The sequence below is a fragment of the Mustelus asterias genome, chromosome 10 (assembly GCF_964213995.1).
Source record: "Mustelus asterias chromosome 10, sMusAst1.hap1.1, whole genome shotgun sequence".
NCBI lineage: Eukaryota > Metazoa > Chordata > Chondrichthyes > Carcharhiniformes > Triakidae > Mustelus > Mustelus asterias.
The window spans coordinates 39,532,124-39,556,988 of NC_135810.1; the positions used below are offsets into that span (position 1 = coordinate 39,532,124).

Below are 24,865 nucleotides of genomic sequence, written 5' to 3' on the forward strand. Positions count from 1 at the left end.
GAAAATGCCATTTTGCTCACAGTTACGTGCATACAATCCATCATAGAATCATAGAAACCTGACAGTGCAGAAAGAAGCCATTCAGCCCATCGAGTCTGCACTGACAACAATCCCACCCAGGCCCTATCCCCCTATCCCTACGTATTTACCCGCTAATCCCTCTAACCTGCGCATCCGGGACACTAAGGGGTGATTTAGCTTGGCCAATCAACCTAACCAACCAGATGATGGGAAACTACAACAGGACTGGAGGCATCGATTGCTATGGACATTTTTAGTTACTTTGATGATTTCAAAGCCACTGCCAACATAATCTGAAGGTCAGCAATGCCTAAATGATTGCAAAGGATTTTAGAAATCTCATTCCAGTGGAATGAATGAAAATTCATTTCCTTTCAGTTGAAGTATCCTAGAGCAGCTTGTTAAATTCAGGGAGCTGGGGAGCAACTTTGAATTTTAGGTATTATCACTGCCGTAAAAATATAATAATAAATTTAAACTCAATTTGAATTGAAAATGAAAAATGTTTTTAGTGCTATAAACCACTTAAACAGTGTACTCACCAGGATCTCTATAACCCAACGCTGCTACTGCCTCAGTTCTGCTGCTGGAACTCTCATTCATAATTTTGTTACCTCTATACTTAACTGCTCCAGCACAAACCCTGCTGGCCTCCTACTTTCTACACTTGATAAATTTGAGGTAATCCAAACTCTGCTGCCTGTACTGATTCACACCAGTTCTTGTTCATCCATCACCCCTGTGCTTACTGATGTACATTGGCTCCTGGCTAAGCAATGCCTTAAATTTTAAATTAACATTCTATTTTTCAAATCCCTCCATGTCGTGTCCCTCCCTATCTGTGCAATCTTCTCCAGCTCTACAACCCCCTGAGATATTTGTGCTTCTCTCATCTTGGACTCTAAATATTCCATAATTTGTCAGCCATCTAAATATTGATGACTCCTCCCACACAAATCCCTGTGCCTCCCAAATTTGGTGTCATTCACAAAATTAGGAATCGTGTATTGCATTGCAAAGTCTAAATCAATAATATAAATTGTGAACAACAGTGGACGCTCCAACACATCAATCTGAAGTGGAACTCCATGCAAATTAATTCAAGGGAGATTATTGAAGAAATACATAAAACTTTAAAACCCTCTTCCTCATACACACCACACATATAGGTTAAATTTAAAATGGAAGGTAAAAGGATTTCATTGCACCAATGCAGCATGACACAAAATATTCCACCAAATATTTTTGACATGCTTAGTGGCATGGAAATAAATCCAAAAAATTATCGGATTTGCTGAATTGTACACAGTTTTCCATACCAAGAACTTTCCCAGTTAGCCCCAAGGGCAATGCAAATAGCAGCAATGAACTGTGAAATCTATCAAATTTGTGAAATCTGTGTTGGTGCAGATTCGATGGGTCAAAGGGCCTCTTCTGCACGATATAATTCTATGATAAACCTCTTTGGACAACTAAGTATCCACCAGGCATTAGTACACCAAAGCTTTACTTTTGAACAGTGCATGTATTAAAGTGTTGTTTTGTCAATAATAGAACACAAATGAACATGTAAAAAGGTCGGCCAAGTTTGATGGACTAAACTGGGTCAAGGCAATTGAAGATCTTACCAATGTGACTCCTTCATCATTCATTTGATTGACATTTCCACCAGTTGCCAGGAGATTCCTAACATCTGCCAACATTTTTGAAGGACGCTGCAACTTCATCTGCCGTAAGGAATTTGCATCAACACCTGTAGTAACATGTGAATTCAACATGAATAGCTGGAATATTCTGCAACACAACAGCACAAATTGAGAAAGAGAAATGGTGCCTGGGATCTTACTGTAAGACAAAGGTAGGTTTCTTTGTTATAATAAAATATATCAAGGTACTTCATTGGAGCTTTGCCGAACAAAATTTGACACTGAGGGGGTGATTTCCTGGACCCATGCACTCAGGCGCAGATTGCGTAGTGGCCATGCGAGGTCAGAGAATTGCAGAGGAGGGGCCGAGAGCATTTAGCGCCAGCAAGAACCCCTTTTGGGATTATCGTAACCCAGTGAGGGCGGGGACCAGATTAGCATATTTAAATATTCATTTAAATAGATTTTGTCAGTTTCAAACCGGGTTCAATCCGTTCCCGGGATTCTCTGACTCCTGGGCACAGTGGGAATCCAACGCGAATCACTACTTATCTCTACAAACGGAGACCAGGTGTGATGGGCACAGCGGAGTGCTTGGAGGCCATTGAAGCCCCCAGGTGGTCAGAAACATGGCTGGGCAGCGCCAATTTGGCACTCGGGGGGAGCATTGGTGGGGCAGGGGACCCATTGGAAGGCTCCGGTGCCAGCGTTCTATGAGGTGGAGGGCGAAATCAGCAGGCTGTTTGGTGGGGGGGAGGGGGGGGGGGAGAACTGGGGGTTCCCAATGTCTGCGGGGGCAGGCAGGGTGTCTTCAATTTCACTTTTTGAGATCGGGGTGCTCTTTAGGACCTGCCCATCTCCAGCCCAGTGCAAAACTCAAAAGTTAAAATTTTCGACAAGTAGAATTAAAAAGCAGAGAAGTTATTCTGTAGATTCTTGGTTGGACCCCACCTGAGGTATTCTCTGTATTATCAAAGGAGGTTCTGGACCAAGTGCAAAAAAGATGACACTGGAACGGAGAGCATGTACTTATTAAAAAGTGCTGTACGAGTAGGGAGGACACGTTTTGAGTGAAATCGCAACCAATATTTCTACTTGTGGGGGATTCCAATACCAGGGGTCAAAATACAAGACAGCCATTAATAAGTATGATAATGAATTCAGGAAGGACATCTTTACCCAACAATAGGAATAGAAAAAATGTAAACACCCTACCACAAAAAGTAGTCAAAGTAGATAACGAGCAGGATTCTCTGGCCCACCTGCCTCTGTTTCTCATGATGAGGAGATGCTGGCGTTGGACTGGGGTAAACACAGTAAGAAGTCTCACATCACCAGGTTAAAATCCAACAGGTTTATTTGGTAGCACAAGCCACTAGCTTTTGGCACGCTGCCCCTTCAACAGGGCATATAAAGACACAAAATCAATTTACAAAATAATGGTTGGAATGTGAGTCTTTACAGGCAATCAGGTCTTAAAGGTACAGACAATGTGAGTGGAGAGAGGGTTAAGCACAGGTTAAAGAGATGTGTATTGTCCCCAGCCAGGACAGTTAGTGAGATTTTGCAAGCCCAGGCAAGTCGTGGGGGTTACAGATAGTGTGACATGAACCCAAGATCCCGGTTGAGGCCGTCCGCATGTGCGGAACTTGGCTATCAGTCTCTGTTCAGCGACTCTGCGTTGTCGTGTGTCGTGAAGGCTGCCTTGGAGAACGCTTACCCGAAGATCAGAGGCCGAATGCCCGTGACCGCTAAAGTGTTCCCCAACAGGAAGAGAACACTCTTGCCTGGTGATTGTCAAGCGGTGTTCATTCATCCGTTGTCGTAGCGTCTACATGGCCATGCAGACACTACGACAACGGATGAATGAATACCACTCGACAATCACCAGGCAAGAGTGTTCTCTTCCTGTTGGGGAACACTTCAGCGGTCACGGGCATTCAGACTCTGATCTTCGGGTAAGCATTCTCCAAGGCAGCCTTCACGACACACGACAACGCAGAGTTGCTGAACAGAGACTGATAGCCAAGTTCCGCACACATGAGGACGGCCTCAACTGGGATCTTGGGTTCATGTCACACTATCTGTAACCCCTACAACTTGCTTGGGCTTGCAAAATCTCACTAACTGTCCTGGCTGGAGACAATTCACATCTGTTTAACCTGTGCTTAACCCTCTCTCCACTCACATTGTCTGTACCTTTAAGACCTGATTACCTGTAAAGACTCGCATTCCAACCATTATTTTGTGAATTGAATTTGTGTCTTTATATGCCCTGTTTGTGAACAGAACTCCCACTCACCTGATGAAGGGGCAGCGCTCTGAAAGCTAGTGGCTTGTGCTACCAAATAAACCTGTTGGACTTTAACCTGGTGTTGTGAGACTTCTTACTCTGTTTCTCATGGCAGGAGATAGCGCTCTGTTCGCACGTAGCGGGATTTTCTGGTCCTGCCAGTATCAATGGAATTTCCCATTGATTTCACCCCATGCCACCAGGAAACCTGCAATGGGGGTGCAACACCAGCAAGACCCCAAGTTCCCTTTGGCGCTGAATTCTGGCCAATGTTTAACAGAAAGCCACATAATCACATAAGTGAGAAAGTAATAGAAACAAAAACTGATCAGGTTAGAAGAGATGATAGGAGGATTGTGTAGAGTATAAATGCCAACATGGACTTGTTGGGTCAAGTTGCTTGTTTTTATGCTGTAGACTATTCTATGGAAAATCAAGGGGTATTTTAACAAAAAAGCTGTTTGGATGTTTCTTGACTGCCAACCTATCAGATAACAATGAAACTGCATTCCAATCAATGTGGCACTGCTGTGCGCTGCAGGATGGTGGAGTGGATAACCAGTCTTCGGACTGGGGCAGACACTCAACTGAAAAAATCTCCCAGAACGAATCCAACCAGGGTTGACAACTCGATCTGGGTGTAGAGTCTGTTTTGTTGTTCTAATTTATAAAGGCAACATAGCAAAATATCTTTCATTATCAACTCCTTTCGTTTTCGGGCGCGATGCAATGGTAAAATCGGGCCTATAGTTTCTCTCTATCAACTCTGTTTGTCTTATGTCTTGAAAACTTTGATCAAATCACTCCTTATCCTTTTAAATCACAGGGAACATGACCTTGGAGTGTGTAATTTAGCGTCATAAGTTAACCCTTGGAGGGTTAACTTATGAAGCTAGATTGGCATCACTCTGATAAATATACACTGACTCCTTCCATGGTCAAGATATTCCTCCAAGACTAAAGTGCTCAGAACTGTCCACACTACTCCAGATGTGGTGTAATCCAGGCTTGGTATAGATGAAGCATGATTTCCATCCCTTATATTCCAGATATAAAAGTCAACATTCCATTTGACTTTTTGATTATTTTCTGTACTTTGTTTACAACAGCAACAAATTTAATGTAATAAAATGCCCCAAGGTGTTTAAATGATCTATGTACCTGGACTCAGAAGTCTCTTTCAACCTTCACTGTTCTTAATTTTTCACCATTTAGAAAGTTCCCTGTCCATCCTTCCAGGACCAAAGTGCGTGACCTCACATTTATCTCCACTGAAATCCATTTGTCATAGATTAACCCATTGATTAAATCATCAATTATATGCTTGGTAGTTCTTGGTAATGTGAGGATGATGGAGCCAGTGGAGGTGGCTGTGTTTTTGATCACAGTGGAGCAGGAGAGGACGTTAACGTGTGGCTGCACATGGGCAGGACCAGTGCATGCAGAGGAGAGGATGGCAAGGTCCACTGGGGCAGGGCCACACATTGAGGTGGCTTGGAAGAGACACTACTGGGCATCGGTGTACCAGAGTACAGCATCATACCTCCAGACGACAGAGATCCAGCACCAGAGACGGCATCTGTCCGGAGGGACGGCGGACCACCCGTACCAGGTCGTGCAGAAGTTGGCACCACATGGACTCGGAGATCACCCATTGCCTGTGGCCTTGTAGATCACAGCTGCACTGAATTTTTATGCCAACAGCTCATTTCATGTTGCATTGGCAGCCTCTGCGGCATTTCCCAGTCTGCCGCACATAAGTGCATCAACTTTGACCGGGACCAGGCTAAACTAGGATGCCAGGGCCATAGGATTTGCCTGCATAGCTGGCCTGCCCCAAATGCAGGATCTGATTGATTCCACATAAGTGGCTCTGTGATCCCCATGGTAAAGGACGCCATTTATTCCCTCAATGTGCACATCGTCTGTGTCAATGCAATGCGCCTTACGCTGGTGTGTGCCCTTTCCCCAGGAAGTGTCCATGATAGCTACATTCTTGGATGCTATCAAATCCTGGCTGTCTTTGAGGGAGAGCTGGAGGGATTTTTTGATTTGATTTATTATTGTCAGATGTATTAACATACAGTGAAAAGCATTGTTTCTTGCACGCTATACAGACAAAACATACTGTTCATAGAGAAGGAAACGAGAGAGTGCAGGATGTAGTGTTACAGTCATAGCTAGGGTGTAGAGAAAGATCAACTTAATGCAAGGTAAGACCATTCAAAAGTTTGACAGCAGCAGGGAAGAAGCTGTTATTGAGTCGGTTGGTACATGACCTCAGACTTTTGTATCTTTTTCCTGAAGGAAGAAGGTGGAAGAGAGAATGTCTGGGGTGCGTGGTGTCCTTAATTATGCTGGCTGCTTTGCTGAGGTAGCGGGAAGTGTAGACAGAGTCAATGGATGGCAGGCTGGTTTGCGTGATGGCTTGGGCTACATTCATGACCTTTTGTAGTTTCTTGCAGTCGTGGGCAGAGCAGGAGCCATCCCAAGGTGGGATACAACCAGAAAGAATGCTTTCTATGGTACATCTGTAAAAGTTGGTGAGAGTCATAGCTGACATGCTAGTCTTCTGAGAAAGTAGAGGCGTTGGTGGGCTTTCTTAACTATAGTGTCGGCATGGGGGGACCAAGACAGGTTGTTAGTGATCTGGACACCTAAAAACTTGAAGCTCTCGACCCTTTCTACTTCATCCCCTTTGATGTCGACAGGGACATGTTCTCCTTTATGCTTCCTGAAGTCGATAACAATCTCCTTAGTTTTGTTGACATTGAGGGAGAGATTATTGTTACCACACCAGTTTACCAGATTCTCTATCTCATTACTGTACTCTGTCTCGTCATTGTTTGAGATCCAACCCACTACGGTGGTGTCATCAGCAAACTTGAAAATCGAATTGGAGGGGAATTTGGCCGCATAGTCATAGGTGTATAAGGAGTATAGTAGGGGGCTGAGAACACAGCCTTGTGGGGCACCGGTGTTGAGGATGATCGTGGAGGAGGAGTTGTTGCCTATCCTTACTGACTGTGGTCTGCGAGTTAGGAAGTTCAGGATCCAGTCGCAGAGGGAGGTGCTGAGGCCCAGGCCACAGAGTTTGGAGATGGGTTTCGTGGGAATAATAGTGTTGAAGGCTGAGCTGTAGTCAATAAATAGGATTCTGACATAGGTGTCCTTGTTATCTAGGTGTTCCAGGGTTGAGTGCAGGGCCAGGGAAATGGTGTCTGCTGTGGATCTGTTGTGGCAGTAGGCAAACTATAGTGGATCCAGGTAGAATGGGAGGCTGGAATTGATTCGTGCCATGACTAACCCTTCGAAGCACTTCATAATGATGGATGTCAGAGCCACCGGCCGATAGTCATTGAGGCATGTTGCTTAGTTTTTCTTAGGTACCGGGATAATGGTCATCTTGTTGAAGAAAATAGGGACATCAGATTGTTGTAAAGAGAGGTTGAAGATGTCTGTGAATACCTCCGCCAGCTGATCCGCGCAGGATCTGAGTGCACGTCCGGGTACCCCATCTGGGGTTGACCTTCAAGAAAGCTGCTCTGACACCTGCAATGGTGACCCCAGATACAGGTTCATCCAGAACTTCCAGGGTAGAGGGCGTGCTCTCGCTGACCTCTTGCTCAAAACGGGTGTAAAATGCATTGAGCTCATCAGGGAGGGGTGCGTTGGGGCCGGCGATTTTACATGTCTTCATCTTGTAGCCTGTTATGTCTTGCAGACGTTGCCATAGTTGGCGGGTGTCGGTGTGGCTAGCCTGGGACTCTAGCTTGGTCCAGTACTGTCTTTTGGCATCTTTAATGGATCTCCTTAGACCGTATCTCGCTTTCTTGTGTCGGTCAGTGTCAGCTGACTTGAACGCCTCAGACCTGGATTTCAGCAAGCAGTGGATATCCCTGTTCATCCATGGTTTCCGGTTGGGGAACACACGGATTTGCTTCTTTGGCACACAGTCTTCCACACACTTATTGATGAAGTCAGTTACTGTAGTGGCAGAGTTTTTAAATACTGACCAGTCAACTAACTCCAAGCAGTCCCATAGGAGATCATCCGATTCCTCAGACCAACATTGCACGACTCTTTGATGGATTCTCCCGCTTCAGTTTTTGCTTGTAAGCCAGGAGCAGAGCACAGCCTTGTGGTCTGATTTGCCAAAGTGTGGGCGGGCGATAAAGCAGGCATGTTTGATATTTATAATATTACTGTGCTTACCCCAGTCCAACGCTGGCATCTCCACATCATGATATTTGTGTAGCAGTGGTCTAGGATGTTTGGGCCTCTGGTGGAGCAGGAGACGTGTTGGTGGAAACTTGGTAGTACGCTCTTGAGCTTGGCCTGATTGAAGTCCCCGGCCATGATGAACAAGGCCTCGGGATGTTTCATCTCAAGGCTATTCGTAGTGGTGTCTATTTCGTCCAGCACGATCTTCACATCCTCTTCATGGCTCCTCGGGGACAATGGGTATCCATTCAGGAGTGGCTGATGACACCAGTGCAAAGGCCATAAACACCCAAAGAGACTCAATACAATGAGGCTCATGTGTTTATACGTGCTCTGGCCAAGCAGATGCAGCTCCAGTGCCTGAACCAGTTGGGTTCCTCCAGTACAGCCCACAGAAGACATCGCACATCTTCTTGGTGTGCTGCACACTCCATAATCTGGCACTAAAAAGGGGTGAAGAGCTATATGAGGCAGAGATGGAGGACCGCCACAACTCTTCAGGTGAGTATCAAGTCAAGGAGGATGATGAGGAACAACCCTCCTAGGAGGCAGAGGAAGGACATTGGACAATGACCCTGCGAGGTGGCTGGGAGTGAGGTCACCATGGAAGTCTGATGGGTGTGTTAAGTGGTGCAGGTGGACGTAAGAAAACAGTGACTTACCCTGGCTGTATAAAGAAGATCGTTCGTCTTCTTCCTGCACTGGATCAGTGTCCTCTTCTGCAAAGAGCTGGTGCTTACTAGTGCTGACACTGCCTCCCAGGCAGGGTTAGCCACCTTGCTGGCAGGCTACCTGCCCCGTGCGAGGATAGAAGATATCATGCCTCTGCTCCACCCCATCTTGCATCTTGGTGAGCTCTCCCTCTGAGAAAGATGGGGTTGTCTCCTGGTGGCCACAGCCCCCGATTGGATTTGGAACAAATGCTGGGGAAGCATTTAAAGGGAAAGCACCCCCCACCCCCCTCCCACCGATTGCTGAGATAAAATCATTCTGGGGTGAGCGAATCAGAGACAGAATGAAACTCAAGACAATTTTTTTTCCAAAGTGACTGCAGATACAGCGACGATGCTGGTGGGATTCCCTCCAGTTTTATCACTGAAATTGACACTTTTTTAAAAATTGCAGAATTCCGGCCCATTCTTTTTTGCTTGGAGATTCATGCCAATTGAAACAGAATAGCTCATCTACTGAAAGATATATATAGCACTGATTCGCGAAGTGAGCTTTCTTCAAAAGCTAAAATTCAATGGCATACCAATTAAGTTAATACTTGTCACATCCTTCCTGTGTGTTTACTACATACCACAGCCTTTATTGCAGGATCAGTTCAAACCGTCACTTTCCTCACCTATTTGATGAGTCAGCTATATGCTTTACACCATCATCCATGGTAAACAGATGGATTTAAACATCAGAATTCTATGAAAAACTGACTGAAGTGAAATTAAATAGCTCATGTAAAGAACTATACAAGTCTCATTGGGTGTAACTTATTGTATACCTTTAATTAGTTAATTATGATCTATGCTTATTTATTAGTCACAAGTAGGCTTACATTAACACCGCAATGAAGGTCTTGTGAAAATCCCCTAGTTGCCACGCTCCGGCGCCTGTTGGGGTACATTGAGGGAGAATTTAGCATGGCCAATGCACCTAACCAGCACGTCTTTTGGACTGTGGGAAGAAACCAGAGCACCCGGAGGAAATCCACGCAGGCACGGGGAGAAGGTGCAGACTCCACACAGACAGTGAGCCAAGCCAGGAATCGAACCAGAGTGATGTGAGGCAGCAGTGCTAACCACTGTGCCACCCTGTACATTACCAGATAGGAAATTATGTAATATATCACGATTGTCAGTCTTAAATTAGTCTGCAGTGTGAAGTCATTCAAGTAAGAAGCATTACCAAAGACTTCCAAGATTATATTTGTGCTACTTAATTTTCAGAATAAATAGCCCACGTTTGAGTTTACTAATCACCATGTGAGTGGAGCATTTGCATTCAAAAGTTAGAAAACGAAACATAACAGCAATGAGAGCACCACTTCAAGCAACTACAGCACTCTCAGAGTATGCCACCTGGTAATGTGCTCAGTATAAAAGTCAGTAACATTCTTCAAGCAAGCCCACTGTGATAAATATTCATGACCCCAGCAATGATTTATGTTTTCCATTTGTAAAATATGGAACTAAATTGAATCAACAAAATGAATGTGATGCTACAAAAGTGTCAAATCTAAATTTCATTTTCTTCAAATGGTTCTGTATCTACATATGAAATGGAAAAAGATAAATAATAAGAACTTTGAGGGTAAAACGGGAGGAATTGTCTGAAAGCAAGAAATAGTTTGAAAGAAAACAATCCTTATCACAGTAAAAGTAAGAGGTTAACATGAAAGGAAAGTCAATTATATTAGCATATTAACTGTAAAAAGGTTGTCAGAGCGGCAAAGGGGCCAATTTGGGACCAAATAAGCTTGCTTTCGGATTTTCATTCGGAGATACCTAGGGATATGTTATTTTCAACTGTTAAATTTCAAAGGGGAGTAAAAGACTCTTACAACCGAAAAAGTTTTCATAAGTAAACAAGGGAAGGTTATTAAATTTTACGTGACCCGAGAATTGGGGCCATGGGAAAAAATGAAATATTTTTATATTTTGGAAAGGTTAAGTTCAAAGAAGTGCTGAGGTCAATGGAATTATAGATGGAAGGTAAAGCGGATATCAGGAGAGATTGAGTCATCAAGGTTTACAGCATGGAAACAGGCCGTTTGGCCCAACTTATCCATGCCGCCGTTTTTTTAACCACTCAGCTAGTCCCAATTGCCCACATTTGACCCATTTCCCTCTATACCCATCTTACCCACATAACTGTCTGAATGCGTTTTAAAAGACAAAATTGTAGCTACTACTACCTCAGGCAGCTCGTTCCAAACACTCACCACCCTCTGTGTGAAAAAATTGTCCCTCTGGACCCTTTTGGATCTCTCCCCTCTCACCTTAAACCTATCCCCTCAAGTTTTAGACTCCCCTACCTTTGGGAAAAGATGTTGACTATCTACCTTACCTATGTCCCTCATTATTTTATAGACCTCTATAAGGTCACCCCTCAGCCTTCTACGTTCCAGAGAAAAAAGTGCCAGTCTATCCAGCCTCTCCTTATAACTCAATCCATCAAGTCCCTGTAGCATACTAGTAAATCCTTTCTGCACTCTTTCTAGTTTAATAATATTCTTTCGACAATAGGGTGACCAGAACTGTACACAATATTTCAAGTGTGGCCTTACAATGTCTTATACAACTTCAACAAGACATCCCTACTTCTGTATTCAATGTTCTGACCAATGAAACCAAGCATGCCGAATGCCTTCTTCACCACCCTGTCCACCTGTGATGCCACTTTCAAGGAGCTATGAACCTGTACTCCAAGATCTCTTTGTTCTATAACTCTCCCAACCCCATACTATTAACTGAGTAAATCCTGCTCTGTTTCGATCTACCAAAATGCATCACCTCGCATTATCTAAATTAAACTCCATCTGCCATTCATCAGCCCACCGGCCCAATTGATCAATTTCCCGTTGCAATCCTAAATAACCTCTTCACTTTCCACTATGCCACCAATCTTGGTGTCATCGGCAAACTTACTAGCCATGCCTCCTAATTATCATCCAAATCATTAATATAAGTGACCAATAACAGTGGAACCAGCACCGATCCCGGACGTACACCGTTGGTCACAGGCCTCCAGTTTGAAAAACAACCTTCTCCAACTACCCTCTGTTTTCTGTCATCAAGCCAATTTTGTATCCAATTGGCTACCTCACCCTGGATCCCGTGAGATTTAACCTTATGCAACATCCTACCATGTGGTACCTTGTCAAAGGCCTTGCTAAGGCCTATGTAGACAACATTAACTGCACTGCCCTCATCTACCTTCTTGGTTACCCCTTAAAAAAACTCAATCAAATTTGTGAGACATGATTTTCCACTCACAAAGCCATGCTGACTGTCCCTAATCAATCCTTGCCTCTCTAAATGCCTGTAGGTCCTGTCTCTCGGAATACCTTTGAACAGTTACCCACTGCAAATGTTAGGCTCATCAGCCTTAGGTGCAATGGCCATGCTAAATTTTCCCTCAGTGCACCCGAAGAGGTGCCAGAGCGTGGCAACGAGGGGATTTTCAGAGTAACTTCATTGCATAATATACATTAGTATACGTTAACATTAGTGTCGCAAAGTCTACTTTGTGACACTAATAAATAAACTTTAAAAAAACATTTGCCACCCTTCATTCTTCAAGCACCTCACCTGTGAATGTTGAGAGCTTAGATGTTGGCTGTGTGAAAAAGAACTGCTGGAAACAGCTCTGGGGTCGGAGAAGAGGTGCAGGTTGAATCATACATCCAGCCAAGCCAAACATTATTGAGGCTGCAAAAAGCAGTCCTGTTCTGGATTTCCATGATGTGGAGATGCCGGCGTTGGACTGGGGTAAGCACAGTAAGAAGTCTCATAACACCAGGTTAAAGTCCAACAGGTTTATTTGGTAGCAAATACCATAAGCTTTCGGAACACAGTTCCTTCGTCAGATGGAGTGGAAATCTGTTCTCCAACAGTGCACAGACACAGAAATCAAGTTACAGAATACTGATTAGAATGCGAATCTCTACAGCCAGCCAGGTCTTAAAGGTACAGATAATGTGGGTGGAGGGAGCATTCAACATAGGTTAAAGAGATGTGTATTGTCTCCAAACAGAACAGCTAGTGAGATTCTACAAGCCCAGGAGGCAAGTTGTGGGGGTTACTGATAATGTGACATAAATCCAACATCCCGGTTTAGGCCGTCCTCATGTGTGCGGAACTTGGCTATCAGTTTCTGCTCAGCGACTCTGTGCTGTCGTGTGTCGTGAAGGCCGCCTTGGAGAACGCTTACCTGAAGATCCAAGGCTGAATGCCCGTGACTGCTGAAGTGCTCCCCCACAGGAAGAGAACAGTGTTGCCTGGTGATTGTCGAGCGGTGTTCATTCATCCGTTGTCGTAGCGTCTGCATGGTTCCCCCAATGTACCATGCCTCGGGACATCCTTTCCTGCAGCGTATCAGGTAGACAACGTTGGCCGAGTTGCAAGAGTAGGTACCGTGTCCCTGGTAGATGGTGTTCTCACGTGAGATTATGGCATCCGTGTCGGTGATCCGGCACGTCTTGCAGAGGTTGCTGTGGCAGGGTTGTGTGGTGTCGTGGTCACGGTTCTCCTGAAGGCTGGGTAGTTTGCTGCGGACAATGGTCTGTTTGAGGTTGCGTGGTTGTTTGAAGGCAAGAAGTGGGGGTGTGGGGATGGCCTTGGCGAGATGTTCGTCTTCATCAATGACATGTTGAAGGTTCCAGACGCTGAAAGATGCCCTCATAAGAACAGGATATGGCGCTCGACTCATCGATGAACAGTTCCGACGCGCCACAGCGAAAAACCGCACCGACCTCCTCAGAGACAAACACGGGACACGGTGGACAGAGTACCCTTCGTCATCCAGTACTTCCCCGGAGCGGAGAAGCTACGGCATCTCCTCCGTAGCCTTCAACATGTCATTGATGAAGACGAACATCTCGCCAAGGCCATCCCCACACCCCCACTTCTTGCCTTCAAACAACCACGCAACCTCAAACAGACCATTGTCCGCAGCAAACTACCCAGCCTTCAGGAGAACCGTGACCACGACACCACACAACCCTGCCACAGCAACCTCTGCAAGACGTGCCGGATCATCCACACGGATGCCATAATCTCACGTGAGAACACCATCTACCAGGTACACGGTACCTACTCTTGCAACTCGGCCAACGTTGTCTACCTGATACGCTGCAGGAAAGGATGTCCCGAGGCATGGTACATTGGGGAAACCATGCAGACGCTACGACAACGGATGAATGAACACCGCTCGACAATCACCAGGCAAAACTGTTCTCTTCCTGTGGGGGAGCACTCCAGCAGTCACGGGCATTCAGCCTTGGATCTTCAGGTAAGCGTTCTCCAAGGCGGCCTTCACGACACACGACAGCGCAGAGTCGCTGAGCAGAAACTGATAGCCAAGTTCCGCACACATGAGGACGGCCTAAACCGGGATGTTGGATTTATGTCACATTATCAGTAACCCCCACAGCTTGCCTCCTGGGCAACTAGTTGTTCTGTCTGGAGACAATACACATCTCTTTAACCTGTGTTGAATGCTCCCTCCACCCACATTATCTGTACCTTTAAGACCTGGCTGGCTGTAGAGATTCGCATTCTAATTAGTATTCTGTAACTTGATTTCTGTGTCTGTGCACTGTTGGAGAACAGATATCCACTCCATCTGACGAAGGAGCTGTGCTCTGAAAGCTTATGGTATTTGCTACCAAATAAACCTGTTGGACTTTAACCTGGTGTTGTGAGACTTCTTACTGGATTTCCATAGCAGAGTGGATGCAAATTTGAGAGGTTGTGCTGTATGCCTGATTAAAGCAAAAGCAACTTTACTTCAGGGTAATATCACTGGATTTTTATAGTTAAACATCTACAAGGGAGTATTACTGGGTGGTGTTTACTTGTGGGTCTGACCACGCAGAGAGTCTTCTTGGGGAATGTTGTGTAGGACCAATTTGCCCGTGTAACTTTAATCTGGTGTGTTTAAGTTTTCTTTTTTTCTTGTTAATAAACTGTTTACTTTTTTTATTTGAAAATGCTGAGATTAGTATGTTGTCTTCTCACTTTCAGAAAAAAAAAGAAAGGGTATAGCCCAGTAAGACAAGTTTCTCATGAGATTAGTAATGTTTATTTATTAGTCACAAGTAAGGCTTACATTAACATTGCAATGAAGTTACTGTGAAATTCCCCTTGTTACCATACTCTGGCACCTGTTTGGGTCAATGCATCTAACCAGCACATCGTTCAGACTGTGGGAGGAAACCGGAGCACCCGAAGGAAACACATGCAGACAAGGGGAGAATGTGCAAACTCCACAAAGACAGCGACTCAAGCCGGGAATCGAACCCCGGTCCCTGGCACTGTGAGGCAGCAGTGCCACCGTGCCACACCTTAGTTTGTGCAGCAATTAACATCTGCTGTGGTCATAACAATACAGAAAGTGAAATCTTGTCCAGTCATTTCTTCATTTGGATAGGGGATGATGTGCAGTGGAGGGGGTGGGGAGGAGATTGTGGTTATTCAGTAAATTTAGTTATCAAAGTCATCCTGAATCACCAAGATCATGACGTGCATTGACTCATTTGAGAACCATGGATTCATAATATAGGTGACAATTAAAAATATCTCTGAAACACATGTTGACTTTATTCCATCGATGTAAGAGAAGCCTGAATGTCAATACTATTAATTTATTAGGACTAATTCATATCCATTTTTATTACCTTCCAGGGCCTTCACCCATCAGGCAACTGCCTATGAATATGCCTGACATGTTCCTCCTAAGTATGCACAATCACAGGAGATAAAGCTATGGTCCAGGATAAATACTCCCTCTTCAGTGGGTTCAGATAATTGGGTATAATCGCCTTCAGGCTTTGCCCAGCTGGATACAAATACTGAAACCCAGGGTCCTCGAGAAGGAGAATGTTAGAGGTACAGCATTTCGTGAGGCACTGCCAGATATGCCACCCAGACCCAGAGATGATGGGGAAGACTAGCTCTTGTGCATTGCTGTTGCAGGTAATTAGGAGAAAGTCTGTCAAGGAGAGCCTTTGTGGAGCCTCAGGAGTGGTTCTCAAATGAGTCAATGCAGGCCATGATATTGATGATTCAGGATAAATCTGCTTCATTAAACAAATGGACAGATATTGTATCGGGCAGCACAGTGGCTAGCACTGCTGCCTCACAGCGCCAGGGACTCGGGTTCAATTCCGGCCTTGGGTGATTGTGTGGAGTTTGCATGCTCTCACCGTGTCTGCATGGATTTCCTCTAGGTGCTTCGGTTTTCTCCCACATTTCAAAGATGCGCGGGTTAGGTTGATTGGCAATGCCAAATTGACCCTTAGTGTCAGAGGGATGAGCAGGGTAAACACATGGGGATATTGGGATAAAGTCTGGGTGGGATTGTTGTTGGTGCAAGTTTGATGGGCTAAATGGCCTCCTTCTGCACTGTAGGGATTCTATGATTCGATGATCTGTGACCTTGCAATGCACCACTGATCTGTACAAAGTTGCTTTCTGGCAGAGCAGTAAGGAGTGATTCTGCACTGGAGAATGACAATAGTGAGATGGGTGAAAGTGGGAACTCCACTCAAAGTGCTCCCACTCATCCACCTGTAGCTCAACCTCAGGCAATGGTCAATATTTTAACTCATTTCCCAATGGTTGAGTTTCTTCTAAAAATTTGCAGGTCAAACAGTCTTTGGCCAGGCTTTCAGGAGCTCTAAAACTCAAAAAGATGTTAGCCAAAGTTAGCAGGCAGATCAGGATTTTGAGCAGCATTGAATTGGAAAAAAGAAACCGGGACAGAGTGTAGGAGAAAGAAATTGTAATTTACCAAGAGTATGCACCTGAATGTTCGACAAAATATCATGCTCTTAAGGTTCGGTTTTTGGCAATGTGGCCTTCAATTGCCATTGATCAATCTCCAGCAGAGTAGTAGGAGCAATGCGCCTCAAGAGGATGATGGTGAGTAGGGGGGTCAGAAAAATGGGAACCCACCACAAAGCGCTCATGTAGAATCATAGATTCCCTACAGTACAAAGGAGGCCATTAGGTCCATCAAGCCTGCACCAACCACAGTCTCACCCAGACCCCATCCTGTAACTCCACACATTTACCCTGCTAAGCTCTCTGACACAAAGGGCAATTGAGCATGGCCAATCAACCTAACCTGCACATCTTTGGACTGTTGGAGGAAACCGGAGCACCCGGAGGAAACCACGCAGACACAGGGAGAACGTGCAAACTCCACATAGACACAAGACCGCAATTGAACTGGCGTCCCTGGAGATCAAAGGTGGATCGTGTCTGAAGGGACACTATGTACAAATTTCCAATAAGGGAGGAAGAAATATACCCAACAAATTCTAAACAACACACAAACAGGAAAGGGGAGAGAGGACAGCCCTGCCTGACTCCAGATTTGATCCGAAAGTTTTCTAATTCCCACCCATTAAATGAAACTGCGCTCCTGATGTTTGTGTAGAGCAGTTGGATCCAGTTGCGGATTCTCTCTACAAACAGGCACATTTACCCCACGACAGTGAAAACTGAAAGGAAAAGTGGACAGGCAATGGCAGGCATTTAAAGAATGAATAGGTGAACACCAGAAGTTGTTTATTCCTGTTTGGTGCAAGAGTGGTAAGGGCATTGTGGCCAAACCATGGCTTACAAGGGAAATTAGAGATAGTATCAGATTCAAGGAAAAAGCATACAAATTGGCAAGCAAAAAACAATAGGCCTGAGGATTGGGGGCAGTTTAAAATTCAGCAAAGGAGGAGCAAGGGGATTAATTATGAAGGGAAAAATAGAGTTTGAAAGTAAGCTAGCAGGCAACATAAAAACGAATTTTAAAAGTTTCTATAGATATGTAAAGAGAAAAAGATTGCAAAAACAAATGTCGGCCCCTGACAGTCGAAACAAGAGAATCTGTAAAGGTGAATAAATGGCTGAGGAATTAAATTTGTACTTTGCTTCAGTCTTCACAAAGGAAGACATGAATAATGTACCAGAAGTGCTCAGAGAAACATATTTTAGTGAGGAGCTGAAGGAAATCAGCATTAATAGAGAAATGGTTTTGGGGAAATTGATGGGATTGAAGGTGGATAAATCTCCAGGTCCTGATAATCTTCATCCCAGAGTGCTGAAGGAAGTGGCCCTGGAAATAGTAGATCCACTGGTCGTTATTTTCCAAAATTCTTTGGACTCTGGAATAGTTCCTACAGATTAAAGGGTCGCTAATGTACGCCCATTATTCAAAAAGGGAGGTAGAGAGAAAACAGGGAACTATAGACCAGTGAGCCTTCGTTGGTACTGGGGAAGTTGCGAGAGGCTATTATCAAGGATTCCATAACTCAGCATTTGGAAGGCAGTGGTATAATCTGACAAAGTCAGCATGGGTTTAGAAAGGGAATTCATGCTTGTCGAATCTATTGGAATTTTTTGAGGATGTAACTAGTAGAGTTGACCGAGGAGAACCAGTGGATGTTGTTTATTTAGACTTTCAGAAGGCTTTCGACAAGGTCTCACATAACAGGCTACTATGTAAAGTTAAAGCACATGGTAATGCCTTGAGATGGATAGAAAGCTAGTTAGCAGATAGGAAACCAAGAGTTGGCATAAATGGGTCTTTTTCTGATTGGCAGTCAGTGACTAATGGGGTTCTGCAGGGATCTGTGCTCGGACCCCAACTGTTCATATTATATATTAATGATTTGGAAGAGGGAACTGAATGTATTATTTCCAAATTTGCAGATAATACAAAGTTGGGTGGGAGGGTGAGCTGTGAGGAGGATGCGGCGATGCTTCAGTGTGATTTGGACAGGCTGAGTGTGTGGGCATCTGCATGGCAGATGCAGTATAATGTGGATAAATGTGAGGTTATCCACTTTGGTAGCAATAATAGGAAGACAGATTTTTACTTGAATGGGTGTAAATTGAGACAGGTGGATACTCAACGGGGCCTGGGAGTCCTCATGCATCAGTCGCTGAAAGTAAGCATGCAGGTACAACAGGCAGTAAAGAAGGCAAATGATATGTTGGCTTTCATAGCGAGAGGATTTGAGTAGAGGGTTAGGGAATTTTTGCTGCAATTGTATAGGGCGTTGGCGAGTCCACACCTGGAGTATTGTGTGCAGTTTTGGTGTCCTTACCTGACGAAGGATGTCCTTGCTATCGAGGGAGTACAGCAAAGGTTGACCAGGCTGATTCCTGGGATGGCAGGTCTGTCATATGAGGAGACACTAAATCAATTAGGATTATATTCATTGGAGTTTAGAAGAGTGAGAGGGGATCTTATAGAAATGTATAAAATTCTAACAGGGTTAGACAGGGTAGATTCAGAAAGAATGTTCCCAATGGTGGGGGAGTCCAGAACTAGATCATATTTGAGGATAAGAACTGAGGTGAGGAGAAATTTATTCATCCAGAGGGTGGGGAATGTGTGGAATTGACTACCACAGAAGATAGTTGAGGCCAAAAGGTTGTCTAATTTCAAAAAGAAATTAGTTATAGCTCTTGAGGCTAAAGGGATCAAGATATTGATCCCTTTAGCCTCAAGGGGGGAATCAGGATATTGAATTCGATGATCAGCCATGATCAAAATGAATGGCAGAGCAGACTCAAAGGGCTGAATGGCCTACTCCTGCTTCTAATTTCTATGATTCTATGTAAACTAGAATCGGGGTCAGAATCTGGAAGATAGTCTCACCCATCATTTTTAAATGCCTCCTTAGTCAGCTTAACACATCATTAACAATAGTTGTGGGGGACGCAATGGTTAGAGGCACGGACAGGCGGTTCTGTGGGACTGAACGAGAATCCAGGATGGTAGTCTGCCTCCCTGGTGCCGGGGTACTGGATGTCTCCAAGAGGGTAGGAAGCATATTTAAAAAGGAAGGTAGTCAAACGGATGTGATTGTACACATTGGGGGAAATGATGTAGGTAGGAAGAGCAGGGGGGTCATACGAGAGAAATTCAGGGAGTTGGGTGCTCGGCTAAAAAGTAAGACCTCTAGGGTAGCAATATCTGGACTGCTCCCGGTGCCTAGTGCAAGTGAGGCTTGGAACAGGGAGATTCTACAGTTGAACGCGTGGCTAAAGGACTGGTGCAAGAGGGAGGGTTTTAAATTCATAGATAACTGGGAAATCTTCAAGTCAGGATGGCAACTGTACAGAAAGGATGGGTTACACCTTAACTGGAAGGGAGCAAATATCCTGGCTGGGAGTTTTGCTAGAGTGTTTCGGCAGGATTTAAACTAGCGTGGCAGGGGGGTGGGGAACAAAACAGGAGGTCAGTAAATACTGAGGCTGGGGTCGAGCTGGGGGCCAGGGCAAGGCTAGCTAGGAAGAGGAGCACTCTGGAGGAGGAGGACCTGACTGGGCCTGGAGGTCTGGAGTGCATCTGCTTCAATGCGAGGAGTGTAACGGGTAAAACAGACGAACTTAGGGCCTTAATGCTTGTGCGGAATTTGGATGTGGTTGCGGTGACGGAAACTTGGTTAAAAGAAGGACAGGACTGGCAGCTGAATATTCCGGGGTATAAGTGTTTTAGGCGAGACAGAGGAGGGGCTCAAAAAGGTGGGGGAGTAGCGATATTAGTTAAGGAGCATATTACCACGGTGCAGAGGGTAGACAACTTAGAGGGGTCATGTACTGAGTCGCTGTGAGTGGAACTCAGAAACAGGAAGGGTGCAGTCACTATGCTGGGGGTGTACTACAGACCACCCAACAGCCCACGGGAAGTGGAGGAGAGGATATGTCAGGAGATTCTGGATAGGTGCAGAAAACATAGGGTTGTTGTAGTGGAGGACTTTAATTTCCCTGGCACAGACTGGAAAGTGCTTAGAGCTGGGGGACCGGACGGGGAGGAATTTGTAAAATGCGTACTGGAAGGTTCTTTGGAACAGTATGTAGATAGCCCGACTAGAGAGGGGCCTATACTGGACCTAGTTCTGGGAAATGAGCCCGGTCAGGTCGTCAAAGTTTCGGTAGGGGAACATGTGGCAAATAGTGACCACAACTCTGTTAACTTTAGGATAGTAATGGACAAGGATGAGTGCTGTCCTACGGGCAGGGTGCTAAATTGGGGGAAGGCTGACTATAGCCGGATTAGGCAGGAATTGGTGGATGTTGATTGGGAGAGGATGTTCGAGGGTAAGTCCGCGTCTGGCATGTGGGAGTCTTTTAAGGAACTATTGATAAGGCTGCAGGGTAGGCATGTGCCTGTAAAAAGGAAAGATAGGAAAGGTAGGATTCGAGAGCCGTGGATAACCAGGGAAATTGAGGATCTGATTAAAATGAAAAGGGAGGCGTACGTTAAGTCCAGGCAACTGAAAACAGATGGAGCTCTGGAGGAATACAGAGAGAGTAGGAAAGATCTCAAACGGGGAGTTAGAAGGGCAAAAAGAGGTCACGAGATGTTCTTGGCAGTCGGGATTAAGGAGAATCCTAAGGCATTCTATTCATACGTTAGGAACAAAAGAGTTGTCAGGGAGAAAATCGGACCTCTCAGGGACAAAGGAGGGGAATTATGCTTAGAACCCAAGGGAATAGGGGAGATCCTAAATGAATACTTTGCATCGGTATTCACAAAGGAGAGGGGCGTGTTAACCGGGAGTGTCTCGGAGGGAGGTGTTGACCCGTTAGAGAAAATCTCCATTACAAGAGAGGAAGTGTTAGGTTTTTTAGGGAACATTAAAACTGACAAAGCCCCAGGGCCTGATGGCATCTATCCTCGACTGCTCAGGGAGACGAGAGGTGAAATTGCTGGGCCTCTGACGGAAATCTTTGTCGCTTCTTTGGACACGGGTGAGGTCCCTGAGGATTGGAGGATAGCGAATGTGGTCCCGTTGTTTAAGAAGGGTAGCAGGGATAACCCAGGAAATTATAGGCCGGTGAGCTTGACGTCCGTGGTAGGGAAGTTGTTGGAGAGGATTCTTAGAGACAGGATGTATGTGCATTTAGAACGAAACAATCTCATTAGTGACAGACAGCATGGTTTTGTAAGAGGGAGGTCGTGCCTTACAAATTTGGTGGAATTTTTTGAGGAAGTGACAAAAACGGTTGATGAAGGAAGGGCCGTGGATGTCATCTATATGGATTTCAGTAAGGCATTTGACAAAGTCCCACATGGCAGGTTGGTTAAGAAGGTTAAGGCTCATGGGATACAAGAAGAAGTGGCTAGATGGGTGGAGAACTGGCTTGGCCATAGGAGACAGAGGGTAGTGGTCGAAGGGTCTTTTTCCGGCTGGAGGTCTGTGACCAGTGGTGTTCCGCAGGGCTCTGTACTAGGACCTCTGCTATTTGTGATATATATAAATGATTTGGAAGAAGGTGTAACTGGTGTAATCAGCAAGTTTGCGGATGACACGAAGATGGCTGGAATTGCGGATAGCGAAGAGCATTGTCGGGCAATACAGCAGGATATAGATAGGCTGGAAAATTGGGCGGAGAGGTGGCAGATGGAATTTAATCCGGATAAATACGAAGTGATGCATTTTGGAAGAAATAATGTAGGGTGGAGTTATACAAGAAATGGCAGAGTCATCAGGAGTATAGAAACACAGAGGGACCTAGGTGTGCAAGTCCACAAATCCTTGAAGGTGGCAACACAGGTGGAGAAGGTGGTGAAGAAGGCATATGGTATGCTTGCCTTTATAGGACGGGGTATAGAGTATAAAAGCTGGAGTCTGATGATGCAGCTGTATAGAACGCTGGTTAGGCCACATTTGGAGTACTGCGTCCAGTTCTGGTCGCCGCACTACCAGAAGCACGTGAAGGCATTGGAGAGAGTGCAGAGAAGGTTTACCAGGATGTTGCCTGGTATGGAGGGTCTTAGCTATGAGGAGAGATTGGGTAGACTGGGGTTGTTCTCCTTGGAAAGACGGAGAATGAGGGGAGATCTAATAGAGGTATACAAGATTATGAAGGGTATAGATAGGGTGAACAGTGGGAAGCTTTTTCCCAGGTCGGAGGTGACGATCACGAGTGGTCACGGGCTCAAGCTGAGAGGGGCGAAGTATAACTCAGACATCAGAGGAACGTTTTTTACACAGAGGGTGGTGGGGGCCTGGAATGCGCTGCCAAGTAGGGTGGTGGAGGCAGGCACGCTGACATAGTTTAAGACTTACCTGGATAGTCACATGAGCAGCCTGGGAATGGAGGGATACAAACGATTGGTCGAGTTGGACCAAGGAGCGGCACAGGCTTGGAGGGCCGAAGGGCCTGTTTCCTGTGCTGTACTGTTCTTTGTTCTAACCTCGACCAAAATCTATAAAGAACATTAACTCAAGCTCAGAAGAGGCAAGATGAATACAGAATTTAGATAGAATTAATTTACAAAGAACCTGGCAAATAGATTTGCCTTCCAAAGTGGCAGCACAGGTGGATTGTACTGTCAAATTCAAAAGTGAATTTGAAACATACTGGGTAGAAAAGCGGAATACTGGCTGGTATTTTTAAACTATGGCAAAAGTCAGATAAATTACAATATTTTTTGCTGGTTCACCAAATCCCAATATTCCCTTGCAATGTCATATAGATATTCAGTAAACGTAAAAAGATCTTACTTGAATCACTCCAAATTTTGAATTCAATTCCGAGTTCTTCCACATATTCTGTGTAACTTCTATTTGCAGCAAAAATGTGAAAGCAGCCCTTTCTGCATCTGCCTCCAATGAATGAACAATGAAGTTTGTTCATGCTTACTAGATTTTCCCATTGTGATTACATTCAATTACTAATGACCAACATAATTAGAATAGATTAGGAATCTCCACAAACAATTAGTGTGAAATTCAATTAGAATATACAGCTCCAATTACATAAACGCCATTACGGAAAACCCATATTAAGAAATTAAGGGCAATTTATACAACAACAATAAAATTAAATCAGGGTGCAGAGTTCGGGGCCGGAGTCATGTTGAGGCATCAGGGGAATCACCTGCCGGCTGCAAAGCCAGTAAGAGATCCATGCTGCCTCTTTTCCAGATGGCCTGCTGACCCTGTAACTTGATTTTGTGTCACTGTATGCCCTGTTTGAGAGCAGATATCCACTCCATCTGATGAAGGAACAGCGCTCCGAAAGCTAATGGCATTTGCTCCCAAAAAAACCTGGTGTTGTTAAAACTCTTGCTGTATTTACCCCAGTCCAACGCTGGCATCTCCACATCATGCCCACATGTCAATCAGACAGTGGCAAGGCCAGCAGCTGGCTTTCCCCTGAAATCAGAGGCTGGCAACTTTTGTGCTCAGGAGCGCCACTAGGGAGGCTATGGCTGCTGCAGGACGCTCAGGCGCTGGAGTCCAAGGATCACGGAGTGACCAAGACCGCAGGTAAGTAATGTTGCCGAAGGGGGGAGGGGGGGGGGGGGGGGGTGAAGATCATGGGGTCAGGGTCATGGGGATTGGGTTGCATGAATTCAGCAGCAAGGACAGGACAGGGGGTGTGGGTCTCAGCAGACCCTACATCCCTATGTTCAGCCCCTCGATCAGGCAGTGAGTGCCTTTGATCAAAGGACCCCAACCCCCGCCCTCTCGACCAGGGGTGAGAGGCTGGCAGCACAGCTTTATCTGCTATGCCCACAACGTGGTGACAGGGAACTGCCTGCTGGCTGATTAATATCAGCAGCGGTAGGATGAGGCCATTAATTGGTCATTCATTAGCAACTTAAGGACCTCAATTGGTGGCAGGATGAGAAAGTTGACCACGGGCATTCCTTCACAGAACCTAATTCTGGCAGAGGTAGGAAGGCGAGAGGTTCGCCATCCTGCTTAAGCAAATGCCTTTCCCTCTCCAAGCTCGCCACCCGTGAGAGTACAAGATTCCAGCCATAGTTAGATATTCAGAATACAGCCTTGCACAAATACTATAATAATTTTGTATCTGTGATACTGATATTTATGGGAGCTTACACTGCACAAAGTTACAGCAACATTTCTTTTCATTCCAGCAGCAACTCTACTTCAAGTGCTAAAAAGCACTTTGGGACATCTTGAAGT

The 24,865-nt window shown here is 45.2% G+C and overlaps 1 protein-coding gene across 2 annotated transcripts in view; it reads right to left on the reverse strand.

Annotated features, from left to right (window-relative positions):
• The window catches only part of myo16 (myosin XVI), a 427,463-nt gene that overhangs the window by 351,972 nt on the left and 50,626 nt on the right, over nucleotides 1-24,865 (reverse strand). For both annotated transcript variants that reach the window (XM_078221662.1, XM_078221663.1), the window contains exon 3: nucleotides 1,650-1,774. In XM_078221662.1, coding sequence (XP_078077788.1) covers nucleotides 1,650-1,774 — 125 coding nt within the window. The remainder of the gene's footprint in view (nucleotides 1-1,649; nucleotides 1,775-24,865) is intronic.